The 25969-nt window shown below is 44.5% G+C and overlaps 1 protein-coding gene across 1 annotated transcript; it reads right to left on the bottom strand.

Moving 5' to 3' along the window:
- Positions 1 to 8755: 8755 nt before the first annotated feature.
- Positions 8756 to 16592, bottom strand: LOC105073629 (latherin-like). Its single transcript, XM_010960954.2, has 7 exons — positions 16505 to 16592; positions 15201 to 15330; positions 13484 to 13588; positions 12488 to 12637; positions 10651 to 10732; positions 9948 to 10011; positions 8756 to 8796 (listed from the first exon to the last, which is right to left on the bottom strand). The coding sequence occupies exons 1-7, from the start codon at positions 16590 to 16592 to the stop codon at positions 8756 to 8758; spliced, it is 660 nt and encodes a 219-aa protein (XP_010959256.2).
- Positions 16593 to 25969: the final 9377 nt, after the last annotated feature.

Genomic DNA, 25969 nt, shown 5'->3' with positions numbered 1-25969 from the left:
TCCCATTCTGCAACAAGACACATGTGAAATTTTTTAGAGACATTATTTAATTCTTGAGGTCAAAATTGGCAGGAGTCAGACCATGGCACTCCTCTGCTGAAAACCCTCCAAAGTTTCCCATTGCACTCAGAGCAAAAATCCAACTCTGAGCGATGCCTTCCAGACCTTGCAGGGTCTCTGGTGTCCTCTCTGACCTCACCTCCCACTACCCTGTCCCTCCTCCACTCTCCTGCAGATGCACAGGTCTTGAGGGTCTGGGACCCTCAGTTGAGCTGCTGTAAGCTCAGAGACAAAAGTACTTTCCACTCCCTGTACTCTCTCTACCAGCTGCGTGGGATGGGCTGGGTCCTGTGTAAATTTCACAGAAGCCCCAGGCCATCCTTGGACACTTCACTTCTGGTTTTGTAAACTGAAAGCTTTAGTTCAGGGTGATGGCTTTCGTGATTTGAGATCCTGTCTCAGGGTTCATACTCCCCTTGGGGATGTTTGTAGAATATCAATTACTTTGGAATGTAATTTTCTAGTCTTCCTGGTCTTGTGTAACCGTGGATTTTGTTATTTTTTGCCAAGAAAATTGGAGATGAGTGGGCTCTATTGTTCTTGGCTCTTTGGAAATCTGAACTGAGGGTGGACGAGGTTGTCAGTCCACCTCATCACAGGTTGTGGTTCTCAGGGCCACTGAGTCTAAAGAAATGATGACGTGGAGGGCGTAGACTTCCTGAGCCTGGTGCATGTCAAGGGAGAAGGAAGGCACTGCTCAAGGGTGAGCCCTGAATTTGGAGACAGCTGAATGCATAACCACATGCCGTTAAGAGCCTGGGCTTCTGAGTCATACAGACTAGGGTGCAAATCCTGGCTTTCTCTCTTGGTATATTCAGCTTCCAGATCTGTTAAACAAGGAGGGTAATATTGCAGGGCTGTAGTGAGGATTAAAGGGAATTGTGTTCAGGGCAGTGCCCAAAAACCAAGTTGCTGATTGCTGTCATCCTCATCCTCACCTCTCTGAGCCTCAGTTTCCTCATCTGTAAGCTAGGGAAGCTGGTGGAGTGAATGACACCAAATATGAAGAGCCCAGAGATGGTGCCTGTGACACTGGAAGTGCACAGCATGTCAAGGAGCCACCCTTCCTGAGCACATTTGCAAATGAGCATAGGGCTGTTTTTGCAATTCTAGCATGCAGGAATTACAACTGGGAAGGAAGGGTTGCTAAATGGCAACCAAGGCCATGATGGTCTAGGGCCTGGAGTGAGCTTGCAGTTCTGATCAGATGGTGGGCTTTGCTCTTGTTCATGCAACAGACAAATAAAGCAGCTAACGTCATTCCAGTCATATCCATCACAGTGTTCAGAACCACCTGTAAAATAAGCTCAAGATATTTTTCTTCTCAGTCACCGACCATAAGAATAGCCACATGAAGCCAGAGGGATGTGTTGGGGGATAAGAAGCAATGCAGCACAAGGAGTGTTATGTGATTTATAATAAGAAATATATATTTGGTCTGTCTACCGTCCCTGGCACATAGCTCCTAAAACTCTTGTTTTTTATATAGGAGCCATGGGAGTATGTTTTGTTATAATATTAGGTCTTTTGTCATTGCTTCCTGAAGTAGTTCCAAAGCCATCATATGTCATTTTTCATAACAAGCCCTTTTCAACCACAACTGAGTTTATGTTAATGGAAAGCCCTTAAGGATGGGGGTTGGTTGCCAGGGGAACCAAACACATGATATGGGTTTGGAACATGTAGTCCCACCTCACTGACCTCCAGGGATGGGAGACATGCTGCACATTGAATCAGTCACTAATGGCCAGTGATTGAATCAATCATGCCTTCGTAGTGGAGCCTCCATAAAAACCCAAAAGGAGAGGGTTTGGTGAGGTTCTGGGCTTGGTAAAAGCGTAAAGATGCAGGTGTGCTCAGAAAGGGCATGGAAGCTCTACACTCCTTCCCACATACCTTGCTCTATTCATCTTTTTTATTTGGCTGTTCCTGAGTTACATCCTTTTACAATAAACTGCTAACCTAATAAGTAAGCAGTTTCTTGGGTTCTGTGAGCTGCCCTCACAAATTAATCGGACCAAAGGACGGGGTCATGGGAAACTCCGATCTACAGCCTGTGGCTCATGAAGCACAGGTAACAGTCTGGACTTGTGATTGAGCCCTAATGAAGACAGAGGGGGTGTTCTTGTAGGACTGAACCCTTAACCTGTGCCCTTAATCCCATCTCCAGGTAGATAGTGTCAGAACTGAGTTCAATTGTAGGATAGCCAGCAGGATTTCTTGATGTGTGGGAAAAACTCACATATCTGGTGTCTGAAATGTCAAAATTGGTGGATAATATTTGAGAGTACTGTATGTAACACAAATGAAAATAATGGTGTGTTTTTTTCTTTACAAGGAGTCAAATATATGAGTCATCTACTCATAAAAACTGCTTGTGACTTTAGGACCTGCCCAGGCATAATCTCTTATATACTGTTCCAAATGGAGAAGGATTGTTGCTGTGGGTGCCCAATATGAAGACTTGATAGATCAGATTACACATCGTCCATGAGGGACAGCTCAGGTTGCATGGTCATTTGATGTCCTCTGGTTAGATATTCATCTCCACCAGGACTCAGTAGCAAGACAGGAGCTGTTCTTCTAAATCAAAACAGTTATCTGCAGAATAGGATAGTACTTTTCTCCAAAAGTCCTGGTGCGCTGTGTTTCTTTTTTTAGAGCTTTCCAGAACATCCACTCCACATCTTCGTTTGCTAAAGATACTATAAAATTATCATTGGTCCTGCCTAGGCCATAAGGACAAAGTGGCAGAGAAGTTTGCACTGTTTGCTGGAGAGACTTTACTTGCACTCATTCCTACTCAAATCTAATGCTTTAAGAAGTTACTCAGCAAATGCATCAGAAAAGTACTTGTAATTGTGGTATATGTTGCCTTAAAAATTAAAATGGCCATGAAGCTTTGTGCCTTATTGTAAGAATAAGCATTGCAAGGGCATGGCAATTTGTTTTTTTTAATCTCGAAAAGGATACCTTGACATGCTCTTAACCACAGTCCTCTCAGAAATGTCATCAAAGTAACGGGGTCTGGGGTTTTCATGAGATCCTGTCTTACCTTTCTACTCATGTGTATTTTGCTAATGCATTTAAATGCTTGCTAATTCCTACTCCTCAAGTCTAATAAGCATAATGTTAACATTGTATTGGCATATGTGATGTTCCATGATATCAAAATAATCAAGATTTTTGCAGATTATATTATGGTAGAGAGCAAGATTGCTGACTAGCCCAAAGGAAAACTATAAAGGTGTGCAGATAACACTGCCAAGTAAAAGCCAGCTGATTCTGATGGTTCCTACAACTTGGTGTAAGGGCAGAAATGTTTTCCAGGGCAACAGTGTATCCCAGATGCCAGGAGCTGTGGACAGTGAACAGTCCTGTTAAGTGGGGGTGGGGTAAGTTTTTTCCCCCATGTGTCAACTTAGCTAGGCTAAAGTCCCCAGTCATTTAATCACATTTGAATCTAGGTGTTACTCTGAAGGGAGTTTTCAGATGTAATTAAGGTCCATAATGAGATGACTGGATAATTTAGGTGGGACTAATTCCATCAGTCAGAAGATCTTTAATGTAAGGCTAAGGGGAGGAAGAGAGATACAGAGAGACAAAGAAGAAAAAGGAGGAGGAGAAAAAGGAGGAGGAGAAGGAGAAAAAGAAGAAATATTTCTTGTGGACAGCAGCTTCAGCCCTTCATCTTCTTTTCCTGATGGCTTGACCTATGCCTTTTGGTCTTGCTTAACCAACCCTTGTAATCATGTAAGCCAATTCCTTCTCTTTCTCCTTCTCTGAATTAATCCTGTCTGATACAAGTATCGTCATCCTTTTTTCTCTCTAATTTAAATGATAGCCTTTGTCTCTTTAATTTCCCCCAATTGATTTTGGTTTATTATCCTATTACAAGAGAAAGCTCCAGGAGTTTCTGCTTGGCATTTCCTCCTCTCACTCCATGGATCAGAGAGCCAGCTGGGGAGTCTGCCAGTTGCTAATTATGTCTATTCCAATTACACATTCATGAACTGGGGAAATAATCCCAGAACGCGTCCGTATAATTAGCTGGCCCACTCTGAATCAAACTTGTGTCAGAACCCCATTTATCACTTGAAAACCATAAGCCCACTCTAACTGGTGGATCATAAAGGCATTCTGAGTTCCTGGAAAATAACAAATTCAGAGCCAGTATCTCACATTCTTAGAAGTTTGAGTATTTTTTCATAGTAAATTATGATTCTAATAAATGTTAACAGGCCAATTGAGGAAAGACTTGAAGAAAGATTTACTATATTTACTATGGCAATATTGCCAGATCTTTTGCTTTCCCTTTGATCAATGGTTTCCTGATTCTGAACTGGCTTATAACTGGAAATTGGGTTAGAGGCTCTGATTCTCCATTTTGGCAACCCGAGTCAGGTTTCTGGATTCCAAACCTGAAAATCCCACTGATCAATTAACATTTAGTAGATGGACCATCTATTTCCTTTATAGGGGAACTGTGATCAGTTAGAAATTGCCAAATATTCTGATTACCAATTCATCCTTGCTATCCATTACAATAAGCATGCCACCTTTTTTTTCTGCCAGTTAAGCTCTGCACTTGCTCTCTGTTATCTTTACCTCATGATCCCAATTGAAATCAGGGAGTCCTTCTCAATGGCAGCGTTTCCCAAGCAACAGAAAACAGCCATCACAGAGCACTTCAAGGATGCTGATGTTCTCCTTACTAAAGTATTTCTCAATTTCTTAGTAAAGAGATTGATCTTCAGGCTCCCTCAGGAGATGTAATGGTGTTGGTGCATATGTTTGCAAAAGATAAATCCACTCCAACGGTTCCATCTCCTTAAACTTTTGGGAGACTTACTTAAAGTAAAGCCTTACTTTATGTTAAACCTGGGAAGTTCTGGCATCTCAGCCTCACTGAGTGAAGGCCATTGTTGAGTTCAGTTTCGAGTAATCAGCACAGTGAACTATTAAGCCATTTTCAGATGTGTGATCTAATATTAAATCTAGAACCTCTGATAAATGTACCCATCAATTAATTAAGAACAACCCAGTGCTATAGTCTGTCTTCCTTTGTCTAACATATTTAGAATAAATTGCTAAAATATTCCCCGTGTCTGCTTATGTAAATTTGCTAAAAATTGCAACAATTTTAAGTACATAAGTTATTCCATCCTTTATTTTTATCCCCCTGGAGCCTGCTGATATCTGAACTTAGTTATGGGTCTTGTGGCAACAAAAAGTGGTGGGAATGAGTTTTGAGGATCTTTAAGGAGGAACCCCATTAAACTGGGGAGAAAACTTCAGAGGAAGGGATACCTGTTGGCTGGTGCAGTATTCTAAAGGGGCTTGATAAGGCTGGTTTTAGGAGCATTAAAAAAAAATGGATAAGCTCAAACCCACTTTCCCTAGCTGGGTAAAGAACCATTGGCAGGTGATGCTTAGAGGAATAGAAGCAAACAGGAGAGAGGAGCTTTCTTTTCTCCTCTTCCAGTTTTGCAGTCTCCCTCTAGCAAACTCTATTGGCAGACTCTAACAAGAAGCAAACCAGCAAAGAAGATATGTGGTTTGCAGAGTCCCAGACCAACACCACTAAGCAGAGTACAGAACAATAGATTTGGAAGTGAGAGGCAAAATCTTAATAACCAACAAAGCTTATTTAAAAGAGTAAGTGATGTAATGTATGTTAAAGACACAGAAGAGTGCCAGGCATGAATAAAGGTAGTAATAAGGATGAAAAAGAGGAGGTGGAGCAGGTGGGGAGTAGGTTGAAGTAGTCATTCAAAGTGTTAAATGCTGGTGAATGGAAGAATATGAACAGTGAATAAGCGTTCCTTGGTACTGGCCTTGAAGGAGTTCATAGATGACCTAGGGCAAGTTATTTTGAGGATTTGGGGGAAGAAGCCAGATTATCCAAAACCGAGCAATGGATGAAGATAAAGAAGTCAAGGTAGTGAATATCTATGTCTTTTAAGGAGTTTTGTGACACAGAGAAGAAAAATGGAGTTACCAGGACAGAGATAAACTTTCTTCCATAAACCACAACTTGTAGACTGTTCTTGCCTGAGGGCACTTAGACCAACATTGTCATTTCACAGTGGGGAGACGGTGGCCCAGAGGCTGTAGTTACCCGAGGTCACAGAATCAGTTCAGAAAACATCTTATTTGAAACAGGAAGCCTTGTTCCTTAGCTTTGGGGAAACTCTGGGTCGGAGTGTTCAGGTATTTCTGAGATAAAAGCTAAATTAACCAGGCATCTTCCCCCACCTTGCAAACTTTTGTTATGATCAGACCCACTACCATCTCTGGCTATTTTTGCTCCTGCTCACATGGAACTACGGAAGCTGGACAGTCCACAGTTCAGAGCTGCAAAAAATTTATTGTGGGTAGATTATGGGAAATCATCACATGGATTTTGGTGAGGATTTATAGGGAAATAGCCTTCATACCCAGAGAAGTAGGGAATCTTTGGGTCCAGGGTGGCTAATGAAATTCTAGGCAGCAGGTAAATAATCAACATGAACATCTACACAAGTGACGGCCTGGAGCTTGGAGGACATTCCAGGGAGGAGACCAGCCAGCCGGATCTAACTCTGTGTGAGATAATCAAGATATTAGCCAACCTCATACTCTTTTTAAGGAAGCTGTAAGCCAGAGCTGAGAGCCTTTCCCCTCCTCCACCTTCTTTCACATTAGTATTGCTGTCCACTATCCATGGTGCTGAAACACATTCCTGTCCAGCTGCCCATCCTCTGCCTATCCCTGGATAACAATTTCTCGATGTTCCTTGGACTCTCATCAACTAAGACAGATCTTCCTCCTCACATTGGCATATTCATGACACAAAGATGTAAAATATTGCCAGATGTTTTGGTTGATCAAAAGACATATTTCTTCCTTTTAATATTGGCAACTCATGCACGCTATAAATAATATAAATTTATTTTACACATTGTAAATAATATAAATAAAATACATTTTATATACAAATATCAAATTTTATAGTATACTTTCTAGGCTTAATAAAATATGTATGTGAACTGGATACAGTATAGGGGACACAGTTTGGGACTTCTGTGATGTATTGGTGGGGATAAAATGAGATGTTCTAGGTCTCTCAAAGTTTTGCAGCTAGCAGCAAATTAGCTTGGTTAGAGCTGTACTGCCCAATATGGCATCTAATAGCCAGATGTGGATATTAAGCACTTGAAACACAGCTAGCCCTAATTGAAATGTGCTGTATGTATAAAATACATACTAGCTATCAAAGACCTAGTACAAAAATAAAATATAAAATGCTTCATTAATATATTAATATTTTCATATTGATTATATGTCGACATGACAATATTTTGGGTATACTGGGTAAATAAACTTTTTTGCTAAAGTTAATATAATCTGTTTCTTTTTCCTTTAAAAGTGTTGTTACTAAAAAACTCAAAATTACATATGTGTTTTGTGTTATATTTCTATTGAACAGCATTGGCTTAGAATGCTACATAACTAAGTTAGTCCCCCACGCACCCAGAGTTTCTCCCCATTGTCCAGAACACAGATACTTTCCAATTCCTGTGTATTTGCACAAGCTGTATCCTCTGCTTTAATGTCTTTTCCCACAAGGGAACTCTTAATCGTCTTTCAACACCCAGTTTAAATCCTGCCTCCTCTGTGAAGCCGTCCAGTAAGTCCCCGGACAGGGCTGCTGGATCTTGCCTCTCTACTTCCACAGAATCTCAACCAGAGTGCCTTACTTGCATATACAATTGCCTATTTATTTGCCTTATTCCTTACTACACGGGGGGCTTTTGAGGTCAAGGGCCATGTGTGAGCCATCTTTGTAATCTTGTCACCTGGGATAAAACAAGGAATAAGACAAAGTCTTTGCCTTCATGAAGTATACATTCTAGTGCAGGAGACAGAAAAGAAATGAGTAATACAGTAGGAAGTCAGATGAATGTCATGAAGAAAAATAAGGTAGGGAAGAGAGTGGCAGATAGGCTTTTTTGAGAGACCTGAGATGGTGACATTTGAGCAGAGTGTATTCAGCACAAAATAATTGCCCCCACCCCCCAAAAAAGACATGATAAGTGAATAATGGCATCCTCTTTTACAAAAAGCTCCCTCTTTTCTACACCAAATAGCATCCTTATAAAGACACTTCCTGTAGCTGAGCCCCTTCCACACTCCAGGCACATTGTTCTTCTTTCTTTGCTTCAAAAAGGCAAGTTCATTCCTTCAGGGCTTTTGCACACGCTCATCCTTCTGCCTGTGACGTTCTTTCCCCCTGGGGCTTGGCACAATTTCCACTTGATCATTCAGGTTCAGGTGAAAGACCTCCTCAAAGCACCTTCTGCTGGCCTATGCTCTCTTAATTTGATGCCTTCCTCCCTGCCTCCACCCTAGTCACTCTCCTACTTTGTTTTCTTCGAAGTACCATTCTCTGGAATTTAACTGACTATGTACTGATTTCCTAGTTCATTGTTAGAACACCGAACTAGGATACAAACCCCAGGAGAGAAGAGTCTTTGTGTTGTTCATGGTTGTATCCCTAGTATCTAGCACGTAGTAGGTCCCTAAACTGAAATTTTATGAATGAATGAATCACACATTTATAATGACCGTAAAGGCCAAGCACTAAGGAATGGAAGATACTCTGATGTCTTACCGGATTGGTACAAACCTGGCTTCTTCACTTTGGGGATATTTAGATGGCAACTTGGTGCGAGCTATGCTGCAGCAGCACATCTAGAATGCAAAACAGATACTTCAGACAGTGGGAGTGAAGACGTATCAGAGAGGCCAAGGGAGTCTCCTCTGCTCTTACTGGGTGCAGGGCAGGGTTGGGGAGTGAGCCAAAGGCTTGGAGACAGGAGGCTAGGGCTGGAGGCTCTTTGTCACTGGCTGATTCTGACCATTTCACTCATAGTTCTGGGCCTCATTTTTCTCATCCATAAATTGGTAACAACGGTCCTTCCCAGAGAATCACTTGAGAGCTATACACTGAAATGAGACTATGGAGGAAGTTTGCCTTACAGCAACCAGAGTCTCCATTTTCCTGGCCACCTCTCTAAAGTGGTGGTCCAATATGAGCAGGGTGAGGGTGTTGGTTGAGCTACTCCACTCATATTTACTTTGGGGAGCCTGCGGACCAACCTTTGGGAGCTTTAAGGCTCATCTAGATTAACTGCCTCGAGCCTCCTACCTCATAAGCAGTGAGCTCCTGTCAGTGGAGGGATGTGAGCAGAGGCCAGAAAACTGCTTGCTGGGAGAGAACCTCCAGCGTCTAGCACTTGGTAGAATTAGTAAATACTCAGTGAAGGAAGAAAGAGTTCTTTCAACCCAGCAATTCTATTGGTTTGCAGATTCCATGTGGGAATTCTCAGTTGCTGAGATTCAATCTTGCATGATTGTTTGGGGTTCTGGCAGATGTGGAAACTTCGGGTGCTTGGAGGTAGAGACTACTGGAAGGAAGCAGTTTTTGTCTTGGCTGAAACTAGGCCAATTTTCTGTTCATAATTGAACATCCAAAGTTTAGGAGGAGGATAATGGAGACAGTTTTCTCCCCCAGAGAAGCCTCCATTCATATCTCAGCTTCTCTAGGCTTTTGGGATCATAATAGAATTGGAAGTAGCATGTAATTAACTAGTGGTGGAGGGTCAGTGACTAGCGCAAACAAGATGTTTAGCCCTGGGCTTGGCGCACAGGACTCCCTCAATAAACGGTGGCTGAGTTCATTAGGACTGTTATTATTAGGGACTGTTCCACCTCAGGAGGGTCGGGATTTTTGATTTGGGAGAAGTGTCAAGGTGAGGTAAGGGCACGAGAGATGAAGGGTGAAGGAGGGGTTGGAGTTTTCTCCCAAAGTGTTCCTGTCCCTTCCCACTGCCAGCACTTACTAATCAGCTCATTAGCCACCTGCGGGTTCAGGTTATAGAGCCATGAATTAATGAGGGGACATACCTGCAAGACAAGGAAATATGCAAGAGTCAGGAGGAGGATTCTACCAACCAGAGCGTGAATGGGAGTAATCAAGGCAAGTTCTTCTTCTAAGCCAATGCATCCTAGGGAAAAATCAAGTAATAAAGTGGTTTTGGGGGACAGACAGATTGCCCTAGGATCCTATGTCAGCTGAGCCAATTGGCAGTTATATGACTTGGGTAAGTCATTCTTCTCAGACTTCTTCTTAAATCTGGAAAATGGAGATAATATTGTTACCTGAAGTATAAGACTGTTAGGAGAATGAGATAAGAAGATCCATCTAAGATACTTGGCACAGTATCTGTGAGCTTAAAGAATATTAGCTATTAATTTTATTATTACTTTTACTTATTTTACAGATAAGGAAATGGAGTCTTGGTGAGGCTTATCAACTCACCTTCAGTCATACAGATGCCAATTTTGACCTCAAGAATTAAATAATGTCTCTAAAAAACCTCACGTGTGTCTTGTTGCAGAATGGGAGCTTAATAAATGCCATTTCCTCTCTCCCTAACTCTCCTTTCTGGGGCATTTTTTCCCCCAATTTATCAAGAAGAGCCAATCCACCAACCTCCGAGCATCAGACTCAAAAACTGAAGTAATCTGGTTTTGTAGACTTACGTTGGCTCCCAAATTATTGATGATTAGGTTTTTCAGGATTTTCTCCACGTTTCCCACAACAAAATTTGATATCCGGGTGTTTCTAAATGAAGAATGACAGAAGTTGGTAGAACAGATTAATTTCTCCCAAATCCTCCTTTCTTCATCTCACTTCTTTGCTCAATGGACCCCAAATTGCTTAAAGTCTACTCCTTGTTTCCAGTGTGCTTCATGACCCAGCCTTGCCCTCCTGCTCTGACCTACCTCTTAGGGCTCCTTAAAATTAATCTTTCAATTTCAATCCTCTTGCCCTTATCATTGCTCCTCTTATTTCCCTCTCTGTGTCTATTTTGTTTTCTCTCCTGGAAAGCCTTCTTCAACTCCTATCACCCTTCTAGGTCCAGCCAACCAGTTTCCTCCAGAAAGTCCTTCCTGACCTCTCTAGCCAACCCTGAGTCCTCTCTGGCCGACTCTCCCATTTCTCTGATTATCTAATGCTACAATAGAACTTATCTCCTTGGCCAGATGGTTGTGTATTCATGGAAAGAATGGTATATTATCATTCTTCAGTGAGGGGAGGTGAAAAAGAAGCAGGAAACAGCAGTGAAAAGGTATCTTTGTATTCATGACTCAGTCCCTAATGAGTCACTTGAGTGACTAGTGGGTCAGGGTAAATCTAAATCTCAGGCAATGGGTCTGTGTCTTTATTCTATAAAACCCTTTTATGTATGTCAGTTGATCTACCACTTCCAGCCTAACATCTCAGATGTCCCGCAAAAAACGGGACTTATTTTCTTCAATGTATCAAAAAACACGGGAGCCATATATAGTCTTCCTAGGGGGAGATGGCTGTGAGTCAGGGAGGCTGTAGCTGGCCTGGTTCTCACTTATGTTTGAACATGACCAGAGGACAGTACCAGACCTGTATGGTTTCAGAAAGGAGTCCACACTCAGTCCTTTCTTGTAACTGTGAGAGACTGGGAGATGAGTCAAAATAAACAATGCAGAAGTGAAAAAGACACAGTATAAAATACATTGGTGATGGCTATTGCATTCAGTTAATTGTGGATGTCAGCCTGAGTTTAAAAGAAAAATCTTACCAAAGACGATTGTAAAAAAGAGATTATAAATTTATAAGAAAACACTAAAACTCTAGTTAATAAAAGTGCAAACCTTTGAAAATGGTAACTCTGAAGAGGAAATGTCATAGACTAGTAAAGGAAATGTCATAGACTACTACTGGTAGCCAAAAGGAAAAAAAAAGAAAAAAGAGAAAATAATTGCATTCATGATATTTCCTACCTACTGAAGAGAACAATTGGTATTCAGTGAATATGTAGTGAAACTGATTAATACCGGCCAGAAACATGTCACTTAGTTCAATTCTATTCGCCAAGTATTTGTAAGTGATTTGAAACGTCTTAAAACTATTATATGCCTTAGAATTTAAAAGTCATAAAAATGTTTATACTTTTTCAATAATTTTAGAAATCTACAATAAATAAATGATTCTATTTATAATTCTATTTTTGGAAAAATGTATCAAAATGCTCAGGATGACTTATGATAGCAAAAAATTCAGAAATATCTAAATACCAACCAATGATCAAGTGATCCTCTTTTCTTTGTCCTCAGTGCTATGCAGTAAACCTCTCTTCATGTCCATAAAGTTATTATTTTTATAATAAACACAATTTTTCATTGACATGATGTTCTATTTATAGGATGCACAACCTGCTGCATACAAAAGGCTCATTTTGGAAGGTACTGTTTTGCTGGTGACATCTTTCAGGTGAAGCCTTAAGATGGGCTTCATCATAACCAGCTGGATCCAGAGAGAGAAAGACGGAGAACTCACAAACTTCTAGGTTCGATCCATACACTTTCTGGAACGAGCCTGCAGTGCCCAAAGGCGAGTAGGTATCTGCCATCTACATCCTTCTCCAAATGAAGCTGGATTTTCATATTTGTCCGCACTTGAAATAGAAGGGAATTAAGAGCTGGGAACCTGCAGGAGGGAAGAGTTAAGGCTGGTGGAAGAGAATTTCAGAGCTCACTACACCCTTGTTTATTTCTAGAATGAGGGTTCCCATGTTTGCACAGGACCCTCAAAATCCCCCTATTATGATTCTTTCCTCATTGTTTGGAAGAGGTGATTCAGGACTAGAGAATGGGAATGACTCCAGCCATTGGCATTCAGGATGTATGACTGATACTACCTCTGGTTCAGGGGACAGTTAGAAAGGAAAAAGTTAATTTCAAGAATAACATCCTATCAAAAGCAAGAAACTGAGACTTTGGAAAGTACTCTTTCAGATGTCTCAAAATCCACTGCCTCAAGGGCCAGACTGGAAATGGAAATGAATGAAATAGACCACAGCTTAGTTTCACAGGGAGAGGTGAAAGCTGTAATGTACTGAAGAATGCCCATGCTCTCTAAAAGTACACCATGTAGACCCAAAAAGCTCTCTAGGCATTGGCGGCGAGGAGTGGGGTCTAGAGCCAATTCCTAAGTCCTCATCTTAAATCATATTCAGTCAGAGCTAAATGGGCTCATGAAGTTCAAATTAGTGAGTGGGGGCTCTTTGGATGAAGCAGGGAATAGAAAGTTGCTTTACCTCCCTCCTTACCCCGGAGGAGCCCCAGGATGGGAGCATTCAAGTAGTCTTCAGGTCCTAATTCTACACACAGGGTGACCCAGGCCCAGAGAGGGAGGGCGTTCCGTCCCAACCACACAATGAATCTTTCCGAAATTGTGCCGGATGCCCTTTAATTATGGCTGCTTCCCCCTTCCCTGCTGCACACCTGTGTAAAAGTGGACAGAGCTGTACATGAAACTCACAGCTTTACTTACTTCACTTGGATAGAAAATAACAATGCTACCAGTAACTCGGCCTCGTTGTTGTTGTGGGAGTCCTGGAGGGAGACCTGAAGGAGTTCAGGGTCTCTCAGCTGTATTCTGGGTGAAGAAAGAGCACAACAGGGGGAGGTTGCAGCTCCAGCTGAAGGCAGACCTCACTTTATGCAAAGGCAGGTCCCCTGCAGGGCAGAAACTGAAAGTGTGCAAAGATAGTTACTCGCTTGTTAATCATGTGATTTATGGCACAGCTACTATGTGTTATAAGCACTGGGAATGCAGCCTTAGCAGAAAGAGGCTCTTGTTTTAATGTACCTCAGAATGATTGCATCCAGTCCTTTGGCCAGTACCAAGCAGGCTGGAATAAATGAGTGAATAAATAGTAAGGAAAAGATTGGGAGCCATGTATAGCACATGCTTAGGGAAAGTGTGTGTGCACAAAACAATAAACCCAGTAAATGAATACAGGTAAAATGTGCAAGGCGATAGGTGCTGTGAAGAAAAGGCCCTGCAGGATCAGGTGACAGAGGGTGGCATTGGGAAGAATGGAGTTTTAGGCAGGGTAGTCAGGGAAGCCTTCTCAGAGGAGGTGACATTTGGGTGGAGTCATGAATAAAGTGAGAGTACAAGTCATGAGATTAGCCAGGGGAAGAAAGGGCCAGGCTGAAGACAGCAGGTGCAAAGGCCCTGAGGCTGGAACTTGGCTGGCATGTTTAAGGAACAGCAACAGGCTCAGTGTGGCTGGTGGGAAGTGGGTGAGGGAAGACTAGTAGGAGAGGAGATGAGGGAGGTAGTTGGGCCAGTGATAAGGACTTTGGGTTTGGTTCTGAGAGCAACGAGAAGACACTGGAGGGTTTGGGCAAGGGATTTACAGAATCTGACATACTTCTTGATTCTTCTGGATACTGGTGGCGCAGAATGGAGGGGGAGAGGTTAAAGTGGAAGCAGAGGATCCTTCAACAGTAAGTCAGCGGGGAGGCGATGGTGGCTCAGACCAGAGAAACTGGAGAAAATAGTCAGATGCTTGGGTGTGTTTTGAAGGTAGGGCTGATAGGCTGGATGTGGGCGTGAGGGAAAGCGAGGAGTCTAAGACGACATCCGGATTTTTGGCCAGAGCAACCACATGGATGGAGCCATCACTAACTGAGATGGACCGGGTACGGGCAGGAGCAGGCGGGTGGGGCCGAGGGTGGGATCAGCAGTTAAATTAGATGTGTTAGGACAGGGATCCGGGTCTTCTTCACTCTGGTGGTCAGACAGCATTGATTCTTCTGTTACCACATCCGTATTATAGAGGTTACTGTTACTGTCACTGCCGCTTGGGGTCTTACTAAGGGTGGGGAGCTGTGCAAACATTTTATATACATTATTTCATATACTGTTCACCACAGTCCTCTGGGGGTAGAGGCTATAATTCCCCTTTCAACAGAGGCAGGAGTTGATGCCGGAGCTGGTGGTGCTCTCAGGGTGATGAACAGCCATCCTCCTCCCAGACCAAACTCCTGTCTGTCCACCTCCCCAGCTTCTGCACATCCCACCCCTTCACCCACTGTGGGAACTTCTTCCAGCCAGTGGGTGGATGTCAGGGCCTCAGCGCTGGAAGGGCTGTTAGATGAGGAAAGGGCCTCTGTAGACTCAGAAGGGTGGGGGCAGCTCTAACAAACCAACCAACCAGGAGAGCCTGGACCTGGGGTTTGTGATCAGGGCCACTCACCTAAAATTGCTGTCTCTACTGATGTCCAGGAGGTCTGTTGCGGGGCTGAAGACATTCTTCAACGAGCTTTGGAGTTCAATTGTCTGCAGGCTGGGAAGAAAGCCCTCACTGAGAAGTTCTTGGGTCAAAGCTGAAAAACAAGTTCCCACCCCACAACCAAACCCAATTAGATGTTGAGATGCCAAAGATTCTCAGATGTAAACTTGACCTCTGAGTATATCCTTCATGAGGTGCTTACTCTACATTCATCTAGTCTTTCTGGCCTGCTGGGTGCTGGTCCAAGTTCTAGACATAGTCATTCAGTGAATACTCATAGGGGCCTGTGGTGTGCCAGGGCCATGCCAGGGATGGGGCTGCACCAGTGAGAACAGGCAGAACTCTCTGCCCTCATGGAGCTGGTGTTCCAGGGAGGGTGAGGGGAGAGAGACGACAGAGGAGTGAATAAAGAGACACGCAGGAGGCGGGGGCAAAGAAGTGTTGGAAGGGGGCTTGTTGCAAAATATTTAGCAACCAGCTTGGCATGGCACCAGCCAATCAGAAAGAACATCAGCCAGAGCTCTGGAGCCTGGTCCTGGTGATCCTGGGCTATGCCAGGTGTTAACTCTTCAGATTTTGGCTGATGAGGAGGCTGGGGGTGAAACTGGGCTGGTTCGGTGATGAGGGGAGACACTTAGAGAGTCTCTGAGCAGAGACTATCTCCCAAGTAATACATAAAACATTGTCAACATTTTAACCACTAAGCCATACTGACCATACTGGTGCATTCTGCTCCATGCTATTTATGTCTATGAAGGAAAAAATAAAAGGCCGAGTGAGAAATTGAGGGTATTGGGTGAGGGTGCTAATACATGTAGGGCGGTCCAGGAAGGTCTTTCTGCAAATGTAGAATTTTAGCTCAGACCTGAAGGAAGAAAAGGAACTCTGCTGATAAGAGAAGAGTGTTCCAGGCAGAGGGTATAGCAAGTACAAAGGTCCTGGGGTGCGCTTAATATGCTGCAGAGGCTGCTGTGGCCGGAGGGGAGTGAGTGAGTGTGGGATGATAGGAGAGGTGGACAAGAGGGTTTGATGGTGGATCTTAATAGATGAAACAGGGCAAGAGACAGGAAAGAGGGGATTCTTGGGAGAATAGGGTTAAATATAGTAACATAGTGATGATCAGAACAGCTAATGATTAATGGTGTTAACTGTGCCCCAGACACTATGCTAATAAGAACTTAACTGACATTGGTTAATGACCTAGACCTCTAGGGGAGTCTTATGGGTCTGACAGAGACTAGGCACGACCCAAGGCTAGACAGTCTTACCATTGGTGATCTGGGACAGGACTTCTTGAGCAGAGGATGAAGCAAGCAGCCCACAGAGAAGAACAAAGAGGCCGGAGACCTTCAGCATCTTGGGTCAGGTACCTGTGGGGAAGCAGGGCAGACAGGGTGAGTTGTGGGTCATTCTCTGAGAGGATCAGAACTTGAGTGCAGGATGGCTACAGAACTCAGGTGGACCCATTTTACAGATGGGGTCATTGAGGCTCAGACAGGAGACATGCTTTTCCTCATGGTATAGAGCAAGAAATGGAAGTGCCTGCCCAAGGCTATACAACCATATTTATGCCCAAGACACCTGGATATACTGTCTTCCCTGAAGCCTTCCCCAGTGGAGCTGCAATGGCCCCTGTATGAGGGTTTATAATGTCATAGTATGAGAATAGCCTCTGAAGCCCTCCACCTCTTACCAGGTGTGGTATTGTGGGAAGTAGGGCAAGTTGCTTCATCACATGACATTGTGTGTAGGACATATCTTCCCTTTCCAGGGAGATGTTGGCGGAGATGTGCACTGGCTTCAGAGGAAGGGACCATAGTGAGGGAGCCTTGAAACTGGTGTACAAATTTTCCTCAACTCACTGGACTACTCTTAAGCTCACCTGTGCACTGTGAGATTTGTGAGCTGTGATTTATAATAAGAAACATATATTTGGTCCTTGTCCCTGTTTGTAGCACAGAGCTCCTAAAACCCTTGAAATTTCCTAAGTGAAGAGAGTAATCAAAGTTCTTTTGTTATGTTAATTAAGTGACTTTTGGAAAGCACCCCAGGATGGGGGCTGGTTGCCAGGGGAACCAAACAGGTGATAGAGGGTTGGAACTTTCACCATCATCCCCCTTCAGGGAGGGGAGGAGGACTGGAGGTTGAGTTCAATCACCAATGGCTGATGATTTAATCAACTGTATCTATGTTATGAAGTCTTCATAAAACCCCAAAAAGATGGGTTCACAGAGCTCATGGGTTGTGAACACGCGGGGATTCAGAGAGGTGAATCTGGGTGGGGCACCCAGAGAGAGCATGGAAGCTCTGTGCCCCTTCCCACATACCTTGCCCTATGCAACTCTTCCATCTGACTGTTCCTGAGTTATACATTTTTATAATACACTGGTAATCTAGTAAGTAAAATGTTTCTCTGAGTTCTGTGAGTCACTCTAGCAAATTAATTGGACCCATGGAGCAGGGTCATGGGAACCTCTGATTTATAGCTAATCTGTCAGAAGCGCAGGTAACAACCTGGACTTGAAATGGGTATCTGAATTTGGGGGCAGTTTTGGGGGACTGGACCCTTTACCTGTGGAATCTGATGCTATCTCGGGGTAGGTAGTCTCAGAACTGAGTTAAATTACAGGACACCCAGCGGGTGTCAGAGAATCGCTTGGTGATGGTCGGGAAAACACCCCACACATGGTAGTTGGTGTCAGAATCATTAGACTCCAAGGCAGAAAACAGCAGCAGAAAGTTAAAAAGCTGAGCAGAGATTTCAGCACCTCTGCTGTGTGGTGATGGGGAGACAGTTGATTGGAGTTTAAGGACCACTGAGGTGGAATAGCCTTGGTAGACACTTTGGGCTTTCAGTTAAGATCCAGAAGACTTTGCTGGAGGAAAAAGGGCCATGCTCTAGAAATAAAGGCTCCCCACAAGGAGTAGGAGCAAAGCCAAAATAGTTCCACCCTAATAAAACATAAATCTAAGCCTCAGCAGGACCAAAGCAATCCATTTATACTCTGTCTGTTATCTTCCTTCATCTTTGGAAACACATAACATCATTTCAAGCCTCTGCAACTTTTCATCACCGTGTCCAGCATTCAATCAAAAAATCACAAGGCATGCTTAAAAAAAAAGGAAGATGGACTGAAATCCAAGAAATTAAAACATACAATATAACAGACCCACAGGTGGTTCAAATATTCAAATATTGAGGAGACGACAGCCTAGAGGATGAGAAAGAGACCTGAGGCCTTTAACATCTTGCGGTGGTACCTGTGGGGATCCCAGGTAGGTAGAGTCCGTTTCAGGGCTACTCCGAGAGATTCTTTGTGGACCTGCAGGGGTTTCAGGGATAGAAATCAAAGGACTCATCTGGACTTCTTCCTACACACCCCAGTACTTATTTCACTGATAGAAAACTGAGGCTCAGAGCAGGGTTATGCTTTTCCTGAGGCCACTCATAGTTAGTGGCTAGAACCTGGCTCTCCTGACTTTCAGTCGTGTGTACTTTACCCTACACATACTAAGTACAGCTACTATAGGATTCAACAAGCATTCTGAAAGTTGCTTAGCCTGTTGGCACTAAATGGAAGTTAATTTTGGATTTTGCAAGCTAATGTTTCTCTTTATCCCTCCTTGGTCCTGCTGATGCCTTTGGAAGATTCACAGATTAACAGAGCCCGAAGGAGGAGAGGATGGCCAGGGGGCATCGTAGGATGCTCAAAGAGTGCTGGGGGGTCTGCAGAAATTCCTGGCAACAGCCCTGTCCTATGGACCTATTTTAAAGAGCGGGAAATGGAAACTTGGTGAGCTGAAGGCACCTGTCCATTTTTCTCTTTCTTTACAGAACCCTTTTATTTTTGAGAGCAGAAAGGGACCTAACAAAGAAATTTTCTTTCTCAACCTTCTTTGCCACCAGGGATGGTCAATGGAAGTTTTAGGCTGGGGTTTCTTAAAAAGTTCATTAAATGTGGCTGACCCAGCTTTTGTTTTCCTCTCCTGCTTTTCCCTGATTGGATATCAGGCATGATGGCTGGAGCCCCACAGCTGTTTTATTAGCACAAAGAGGAAAGCCACAGCCTTGGGGGAGGCAGAGAGAGGGAAGAGCTGGTAGGATCCCCCATGCCAGTGTAACAGCCTACCTCCGGACGTCTCGTCATTATTTAAGCCACTGTTTCTTTGTGTTCTTTGCTAGAAATGGTCACAATTTGTAACTGGTGACATTTATCAGAAGTTTAATCTGGTTTGGTATCTGATGAAAAGGCAGGTTGGAGAGGGTCATTGCATCGTGCTCACCTGGATTTCTCCGGTGCGCTGTAGAGATGCCCTGCGTCTCCGTCAGTTGGTTCCCGATGGGCTGCGCACTGGGGCAGACTTAATAAAAGGTGAGTGACCCCATCGCAGGGGGAGACGTGGCATTGAGTGATGGACAGCTGGGAAGCGGATGAGAAGCCCTCCATCTCACCATGTCCATCCAACACCTCCAAAGCAAACATTCCTGCATAGAAGGCCCAGGGGATTAAATGGGTAGAGAATCACTTAAGCCACTTGATGGATGTGTCAATAACAGATTTCGAACTGTACATCATGAATGTCACCATATGCTGAGGTGTAGGGAACTCGGGAAGCACTAACACAGGCGGGAGACAGGGTTCATGGTTCATTCATGTCCCTGTCCTGTTCTGAGCTGGTTTTCTCATCTGTGCCATGAGTGAGGTGGACTCGAGGATGGTGAGGGAGGAAGCCATTCAGTCTACTCTGAATGGAGGCAAGGGAGAGGGTACCCTGGCCTCAGTTCAGGGAGCCTTCAGTTCTAGCCTGGCTCTGCCCATCCCTTACTATTTGACACTGGGCAGCTCCCATGCCCTTCCTGGGCCTCAGTTTCCCCATCTGTAATAATACTAGCTGACATTGACAGGCAATTTTCAAAAATGCTTGTGGAATCCTCATAGCATCCTTATGATATAAGAACTATTGTTAGTCCCATTTTACAGATGAGAAAACTAAGACTCAAGAGAGGAAAAATTTTGCCCAAAGTCATAGAGCTAGTCTGCAGTAGAGTCAGGACCTGAATCTAGTTCTGCCTTATGCGCAGGCTTATAACCTTGACTTCACATCAAACATTCCTCCTTGTAGAGCATAGCTGAGGCCTCCTCGCTGGGTGGAAGTCATAATTCTCTGTTGCACTAAGAAGGCTTGTTCCTCAAGGCTCCAAGGACAGGCACTCTCCATCATTTGCTCCAAAAACTGGGACCCTCCTTCAAGGCTTAATTTTAAACTTGTTTTAAAATATGTGTTTCAGATTATTCAAAGAACTCATGTTTTTAAAAGAATATTTTTAAAATATAGAACTGCATAAAGAAAACAATGTCTCTATTTAGGGCTAAGCCCTACTAACACTTTGGCTCATTTCCCTCTAGTCTTCGTTCTGTGTGACTGGATATAGACAGACGTTGAGATATGGTCAGCAAACCACCCTCTTTGCGGTGGGTCCTTTTGAAGGGAGAACTTGGCGGTGTTCTTCCTTGTCTGCCACATTAAGTCACTTAACCATTCTGGGCAAAGATTGGACAGTCCTGCAGAGGCCCAGCCTTGGGGCCCCTAGTATTGCTGATCTCCACCAACCATCCCCAGATGCACGCTGAGTCCACAGCTGCTTACTTGTTTCCCTGGAATGTCCTGCTCCTCCTGCCTCAGGGCCTTTGCTCAAGCTGTCTCTATGGCCTGCCCAAAAAACAGCAGAAGTTCCATAAATTTGCATTAAAAGAATGAATGAATGAGTGAATGAATGACATTCTTTGAAATCTTGCTCTAATTCCACCCTTACCTGGAAGCTGTTCTAGACTTCCCTGGTAGAAATGAGTTTCTGATTCCAAAGCTGTTCGTTTGTCCCCCTGTTCAGCCTTAGGTCTGAGTATATAAGTTTCTGCCACTATTTGTCAGCTCTTAGGAGCTGTGTCTAAGTTTTGCTGTCTCCCCAGACGCTGTGCTTCGTACTTTGCACATCACATCTTATATCAACCTCTCCAAACCCTGTGAGAGGGTTTGGATCGATGCTGTAATACTACATTACAGGCACAGACTGTGCTCCGAGAAGCTGAGTAAGGTGCCTCTGGCCCCTGGAAAAGTCGATGCACAACCGGGAGGCAGACCCCAGAGCTGAGCTCTGAAGCATGATTCAGTTTCATCCAGTGTGTTTGCCACCTGCTGATACATGTCAGAGCCAGAATGCCATTCTAACCTGGGTCACAGGAGAACAGAGTTCCCAGTAAATGTTTCAGCACAACTGCTCATCAAAACATTGCTGCTTGCCTCCTTGTTACGGAACGTAGGCCAGGAAGCCCAGGAGAGGGGGCTGAAAAGTCACACTGGATCAGATTCTGATGGAAGCACAACACCAGGCTTGGTGTCTCCACCCTAGAAATTTTCAACATTTTTAATAGACTTCATTTTTAAGAGCAATTTGAAGTTTTCAGCAAAATTGAGTTGGAAATGCAGAGAGTTCTTGTATACCTCCTGCTCCTCCACCCCTCCCAGCCTCCCCCGTTATCAACATCCCCCACCAGAGAGGGACACTTATTATAATGATGAACTTATGTGGACACATCATTATCACTCAAAGTCCATAGTTTACTCGAGGGTCCCTCTTGGTGTTAGACACTCTGTGGGTTTTGGCAAATGTGTAACGATGTGTATCTGGCATTATAGTGTACAGAACAGTTTCACTGCCCTGAAAACCCTCTGTTCTCTGCCAATTCATCCCTCCCTCCCACCCAACCCCTAACAACCACTGATCTTATTAGAAATTGTCTCCATAGGTTGCCTTTTCCAAAGTGTCAGAATCATACAGTTTGTAGTCTTTTTACTTCACTTCGTCACGTGCATTTAAGGTTCTTCCATGTCTTTTCATGACTCGATAGTTCATTTCTTTTCAGCGCCGAATAATATTTCATTGTCTGGATGGAACACAGTTTATCTGTTCACCTACTGAAGGATATCTTGGTTGAGTCCAAGTTTTGGCAATTACGAATATAGCTACTATAAACATCCATGAGCAGGTTTAGTGCGGACCTACGTTTTCAGCTTTTTGGAGTAAATACCACAGAACATGATTGCTGGATCAGGTGGTAAGACAGTCTGGAAGTCTTGATCAGTGTGTGACAATCGGATCCACAGGTACCACTGTCAGCACAGCTGCTCCCATTGGCGGCCACGTTGGCAGAGGCTCGGTTGGATGGGCCAGGGTTTGCAGGACAACAGGGACAAATGTTGACTTTGCCTGCAGACTTGAGTAGACGCCAAATGGTCCTTTGTTCCCTCTTCTGGAACCAAAGTTGAGGTCTTGCTCCTTCCTGCAACACTGTCCCCCTCCCAAACTGAAGAGGGCAGAATGCAGGCTCCTGGGCCATCAGCTCTGGCCGTGGAACCTAGTCCAGGGGGCTCAGGATGGCAAAGGCTCAGCATGAGTGAGTCACAGGAAGGCCATCCCTCTCTCGTGATCACCCCTTCCCTGGCAGCCACCCTCTCTCCCCGCTTACAGCCTAGCCATCTACCCCAACAGCTCCTGCCCTGGGACGGAAACTTCCTCAATTTGAGAGCTCAGATGGTCTCTTCTTGGCTCAGAAACCTTCTATGGCTCCCCAGCAACTAGTCCAGTGCCTCTCAAAGTGTGGTCTGGGGCCCCAAGTTCCTTTCCAGGGGATCTGCAAGGCCCAAACAAATTCTAAATTAATTCAAATACATTATTTGCCTCTTCACTTTCATTCTCTCACGAGTGAGGGCTGGAATTTTCTAGACACTCCATGACATGTGATTTTGAAACAGACTGCAGGCAGAGCAGATGTGAGAATCCAGCTGTCCTCAGTTAAGCCAGACGTCATGGAGATTTAAAAAAATGTAACACAGAGCCACTCCTCTGGCTAATGATGTTTTTGGAACAGAGGGCTATTTTTCATAAAAATATGTCATTTCGTTAAAATTCAATGAGTTTATTATTATTATTTCTAAAGGAATCAATAAATATGGATTTTTAAAATTTCTCAGGGTTAGTTTCTTTTACAGCAAATACTGATGGACGAGTTCAACACAGACAAAAGCTCTTGGAGGTCTTCAATTTTTGAAAGTGTGCTAAGAACAAAGAAATCTGACTTCTGTCTAAACCACTCCAGCCTGGCATTCAAGGCCCTGCCCTCCACTTGACCCTCTGGAGTTGATGCCCCAGCAGAACGGAGGGCTTGTGGTTCCCCAGGTGACACTAGTTTGATTCTCACCTTCCAGCCTTCTCTCATTTGGTTCCTATCTCTTGCAATGCCCTCCCCTCCCTTCTCTCTCTGTCATCCTTTCAGTTTTAGCTCCATCAGCAGCCTCTCTGGGACGGCTTCCCTGACTGCCCCTTGCCTCCAGGCTGGGTCAGAAGTCCTTCCTCTGAGTCTCAGCATTCTGTCGCTTCTTCCTAAACCCGCTCCCCCAGGAGGCTGTGTGCTTCCTGGAGGCAGGAGCAGGTCCTGGTCTCTCCCTGCCCAGCCCCTTCCATAGGTGCTGCACACCCAGGAGGGCCCTCACTGTGGCCTGTGCTGGCCCGGAGAGGTACCGCTTCCGTCACCCTGCAGGGGGCTTGACTTAACCTAGACACTCAGCCATCTTCCTACTTTTTGAAAATCCTTTTTATTTCTTGCATAAACTTTAACACAGAAATAAGAGTCACCTCTAACAAATGAACTTTTGTCAAATTTCAGCATCACTTTTCAGTCCCCCCACCCCGTTCGGTTTTTTGCATCTTTATGATTCCAACTAAACAGAGTTCCAGCATCTGTATTTTCACCCAGCTATAAAACACAAGTATTTCTCAGTTTTTTTTAAAGTTCAGAAAATAGTCTATTGAATTGATGTAAAAATTGACTCTCCTAATTTGTGATCTTTGGCTTTTCCAATGTAATGAAGTTTATTCTCTCGTCATTTGAAGAGCAAATATATTTTTTAAAGTGTCTATCAACTGGCAAATACATGGTGAAATGTATATACTCTGCCATCGTAGTGTAAATAGGAAAGATCCGGTTTGGTAGATAATTTTGTGATGTATTCTTGGGGTCATAAAATGCTCCAAGGCATAGAGGTGATAATTTTGATCCTGAGACATTATCCTGAAGGAATGTGCAAACATTGAAGAGATCCAGCATTTACTTAACTGGATTAAGCCTTCAAAAGAGTCTGCACTAGAGTTTGGCACTCGGGTTTCTGGATGACTCAAAGTCCGCTCAGGTTTTGTTTTTGTCCTATATGTTTCCTTATGGCAGACAGCCTCTCACCCTCTCAAAGCATCCTTCTCCTCCCTGAAGCCTCCTTCATGGGGTGTCACTGCCTCCAGGAAATCTTCACCCCTCTTTGGGGTCTGTGCCGCGTGGGTGAGGAGCCAGAGCTGGTCCTGAGAATGCCAGGATCACAGCTGGAGAATGCTCCCTCCCTTCTCCACCTGTCCTCTTTTCCCTTCATTGGCCACATCAGTCATCAGTGGGGCCGAGTGGCCATGGCCACTTTTGTCCCAACTGGCTCTGGTTACCAGAAAATAATGACAAGTCTCCGATATACCCCCAATTCTGGGTTGCGAGAATTTTCCTTTTCACCACCCACTCAGCTGTCCTGGAGATGGCACTGACTGTGTACAGTTAAAAAGCGAATCATTCATTCATTCATTCATTCAACATTGGTTAATGCCTGTTGCGTCTGGCCCTTTGCTGGGTGCTGGAGCAGCTGAGAAGAGGGAGGTATCTGCCCTTCAGGAGCTCACAGGCTTGGGGGGCAGAGACAAATAAGAAGAGTGAGAGAGGGATGTCACTGAGGTGGAGACCTAGGTCGTTCCTGACTTTGCTCCCCTCGTGAGAACACTGAAGTGGTCCTTCCTTCACAGAGTTGTGTACCGAGATGGCTGCTTGGCACAATGGGAAAAGGGTCCCTGGGCCTTTTGCCAGGAAAGTCAGAGGCCCTCCGGGAAAGGAGGGGCTGCTGGGAACCTGAGGCCACAGCCCGCGTCACACCTCTGCAGGGGTGAATGCAGTTGTGAGTAAGGGGCACCGTCCTCCTCACTCCAGGGCAGAGGGGAAACTGAGGGCTTGCTTGTTGCAGAGAAAGAATCCCTTGATAGATCCCATCAGTCCTGGGTGGGAGAGAGCTGGGCCAGGAGAGTGGGACCTGGTTGGGGCTGGGGAGAGGTGATCTGAGAGCCAGCAAGTCACCTCTTAGGGCTGTGGGTTTAAATCCTGGCCTGCCACTTGCTACTCTGTGACCTCAATGAGTCACTTCGCCTCTATGAGCCTCAGTTTTCTCATCTGTCAGATAGGGACAAGACCAGTGTCTCCCAGCATAAGGATGTTGTGAGGAATTAACGAGGTCATGTGTGCTGGCGAAGGCAGCCCACCACGATGGTGTCGTGTTAGCAGGGGCAGAGTGATGCTGTCTTTACGTGACCTTGGGTAAGTTTCTTGCCCATTTGGGCCTCAGTGTCTGTGTTTGGAAGACAATAACGTGGGGCTGGATAATCCCAAATGTCCCTTCCAGCTTTGGCTCCAGGCTCTGCTGCTCCAGTGGCACATAACTTGCCTCTGCCCAAATCCCCATGCAAGGAATAAGCAGGCCACACAGGAGGTGCAGAAATGCTTTTTTTTTGAATTGCTGGGGGTAGAGCGAATAAGCACAGGGGCCGCTGTCCCAGCCGTGAGGAGGAGCACCTGAAAGGCGTCCTTCGAGCCGGC

This window comes from Camelus bactrianus, chromosome 19, assembly GCF_048773025.1.
Source record: "Camelus bactrianus isolate YW-2024 breed Bactrian camel chromosome 19, ASM4877302v1, whole genome shotgun sequence".
NCBI lineage: Eukaryota > Metazoa > Chordata > Mammalia > Artiodactyla > Camelidae > Camelus > Camelus bactrianus.
This window is presented reverse-complemented; position numbering and strand designations above follow the sequence as displayed.

What these genes read in the sequence shown, in the direction of transcription:
- LOC105073629 (XM_010960954.2), bottom strand. Translation starts at nt 16,592, where the DNA reads ATGCTGAAGGTCTCCGGCCTCTTTGTTCTTCTCTGTGGGCTGCTTGCT. An exon ending in CCTGTCCCAGATCACCAATG is followed by an intron (nt 15,331 to 16,504) that starts GTAAGACTGTCT and finishes CTTGTTTTTCAG; the next exon opens with CTTTGACCCAAGAACTTCTC. An exon ending in TGGATCGAACCTAGAAGTTT is followed by an intron (nt 10,733 to 12,487) that starts GTGAGTTCTCCG and finishes TTCTTCATTTAG; the next exon opens with AAACACCCGGATATCAAATT.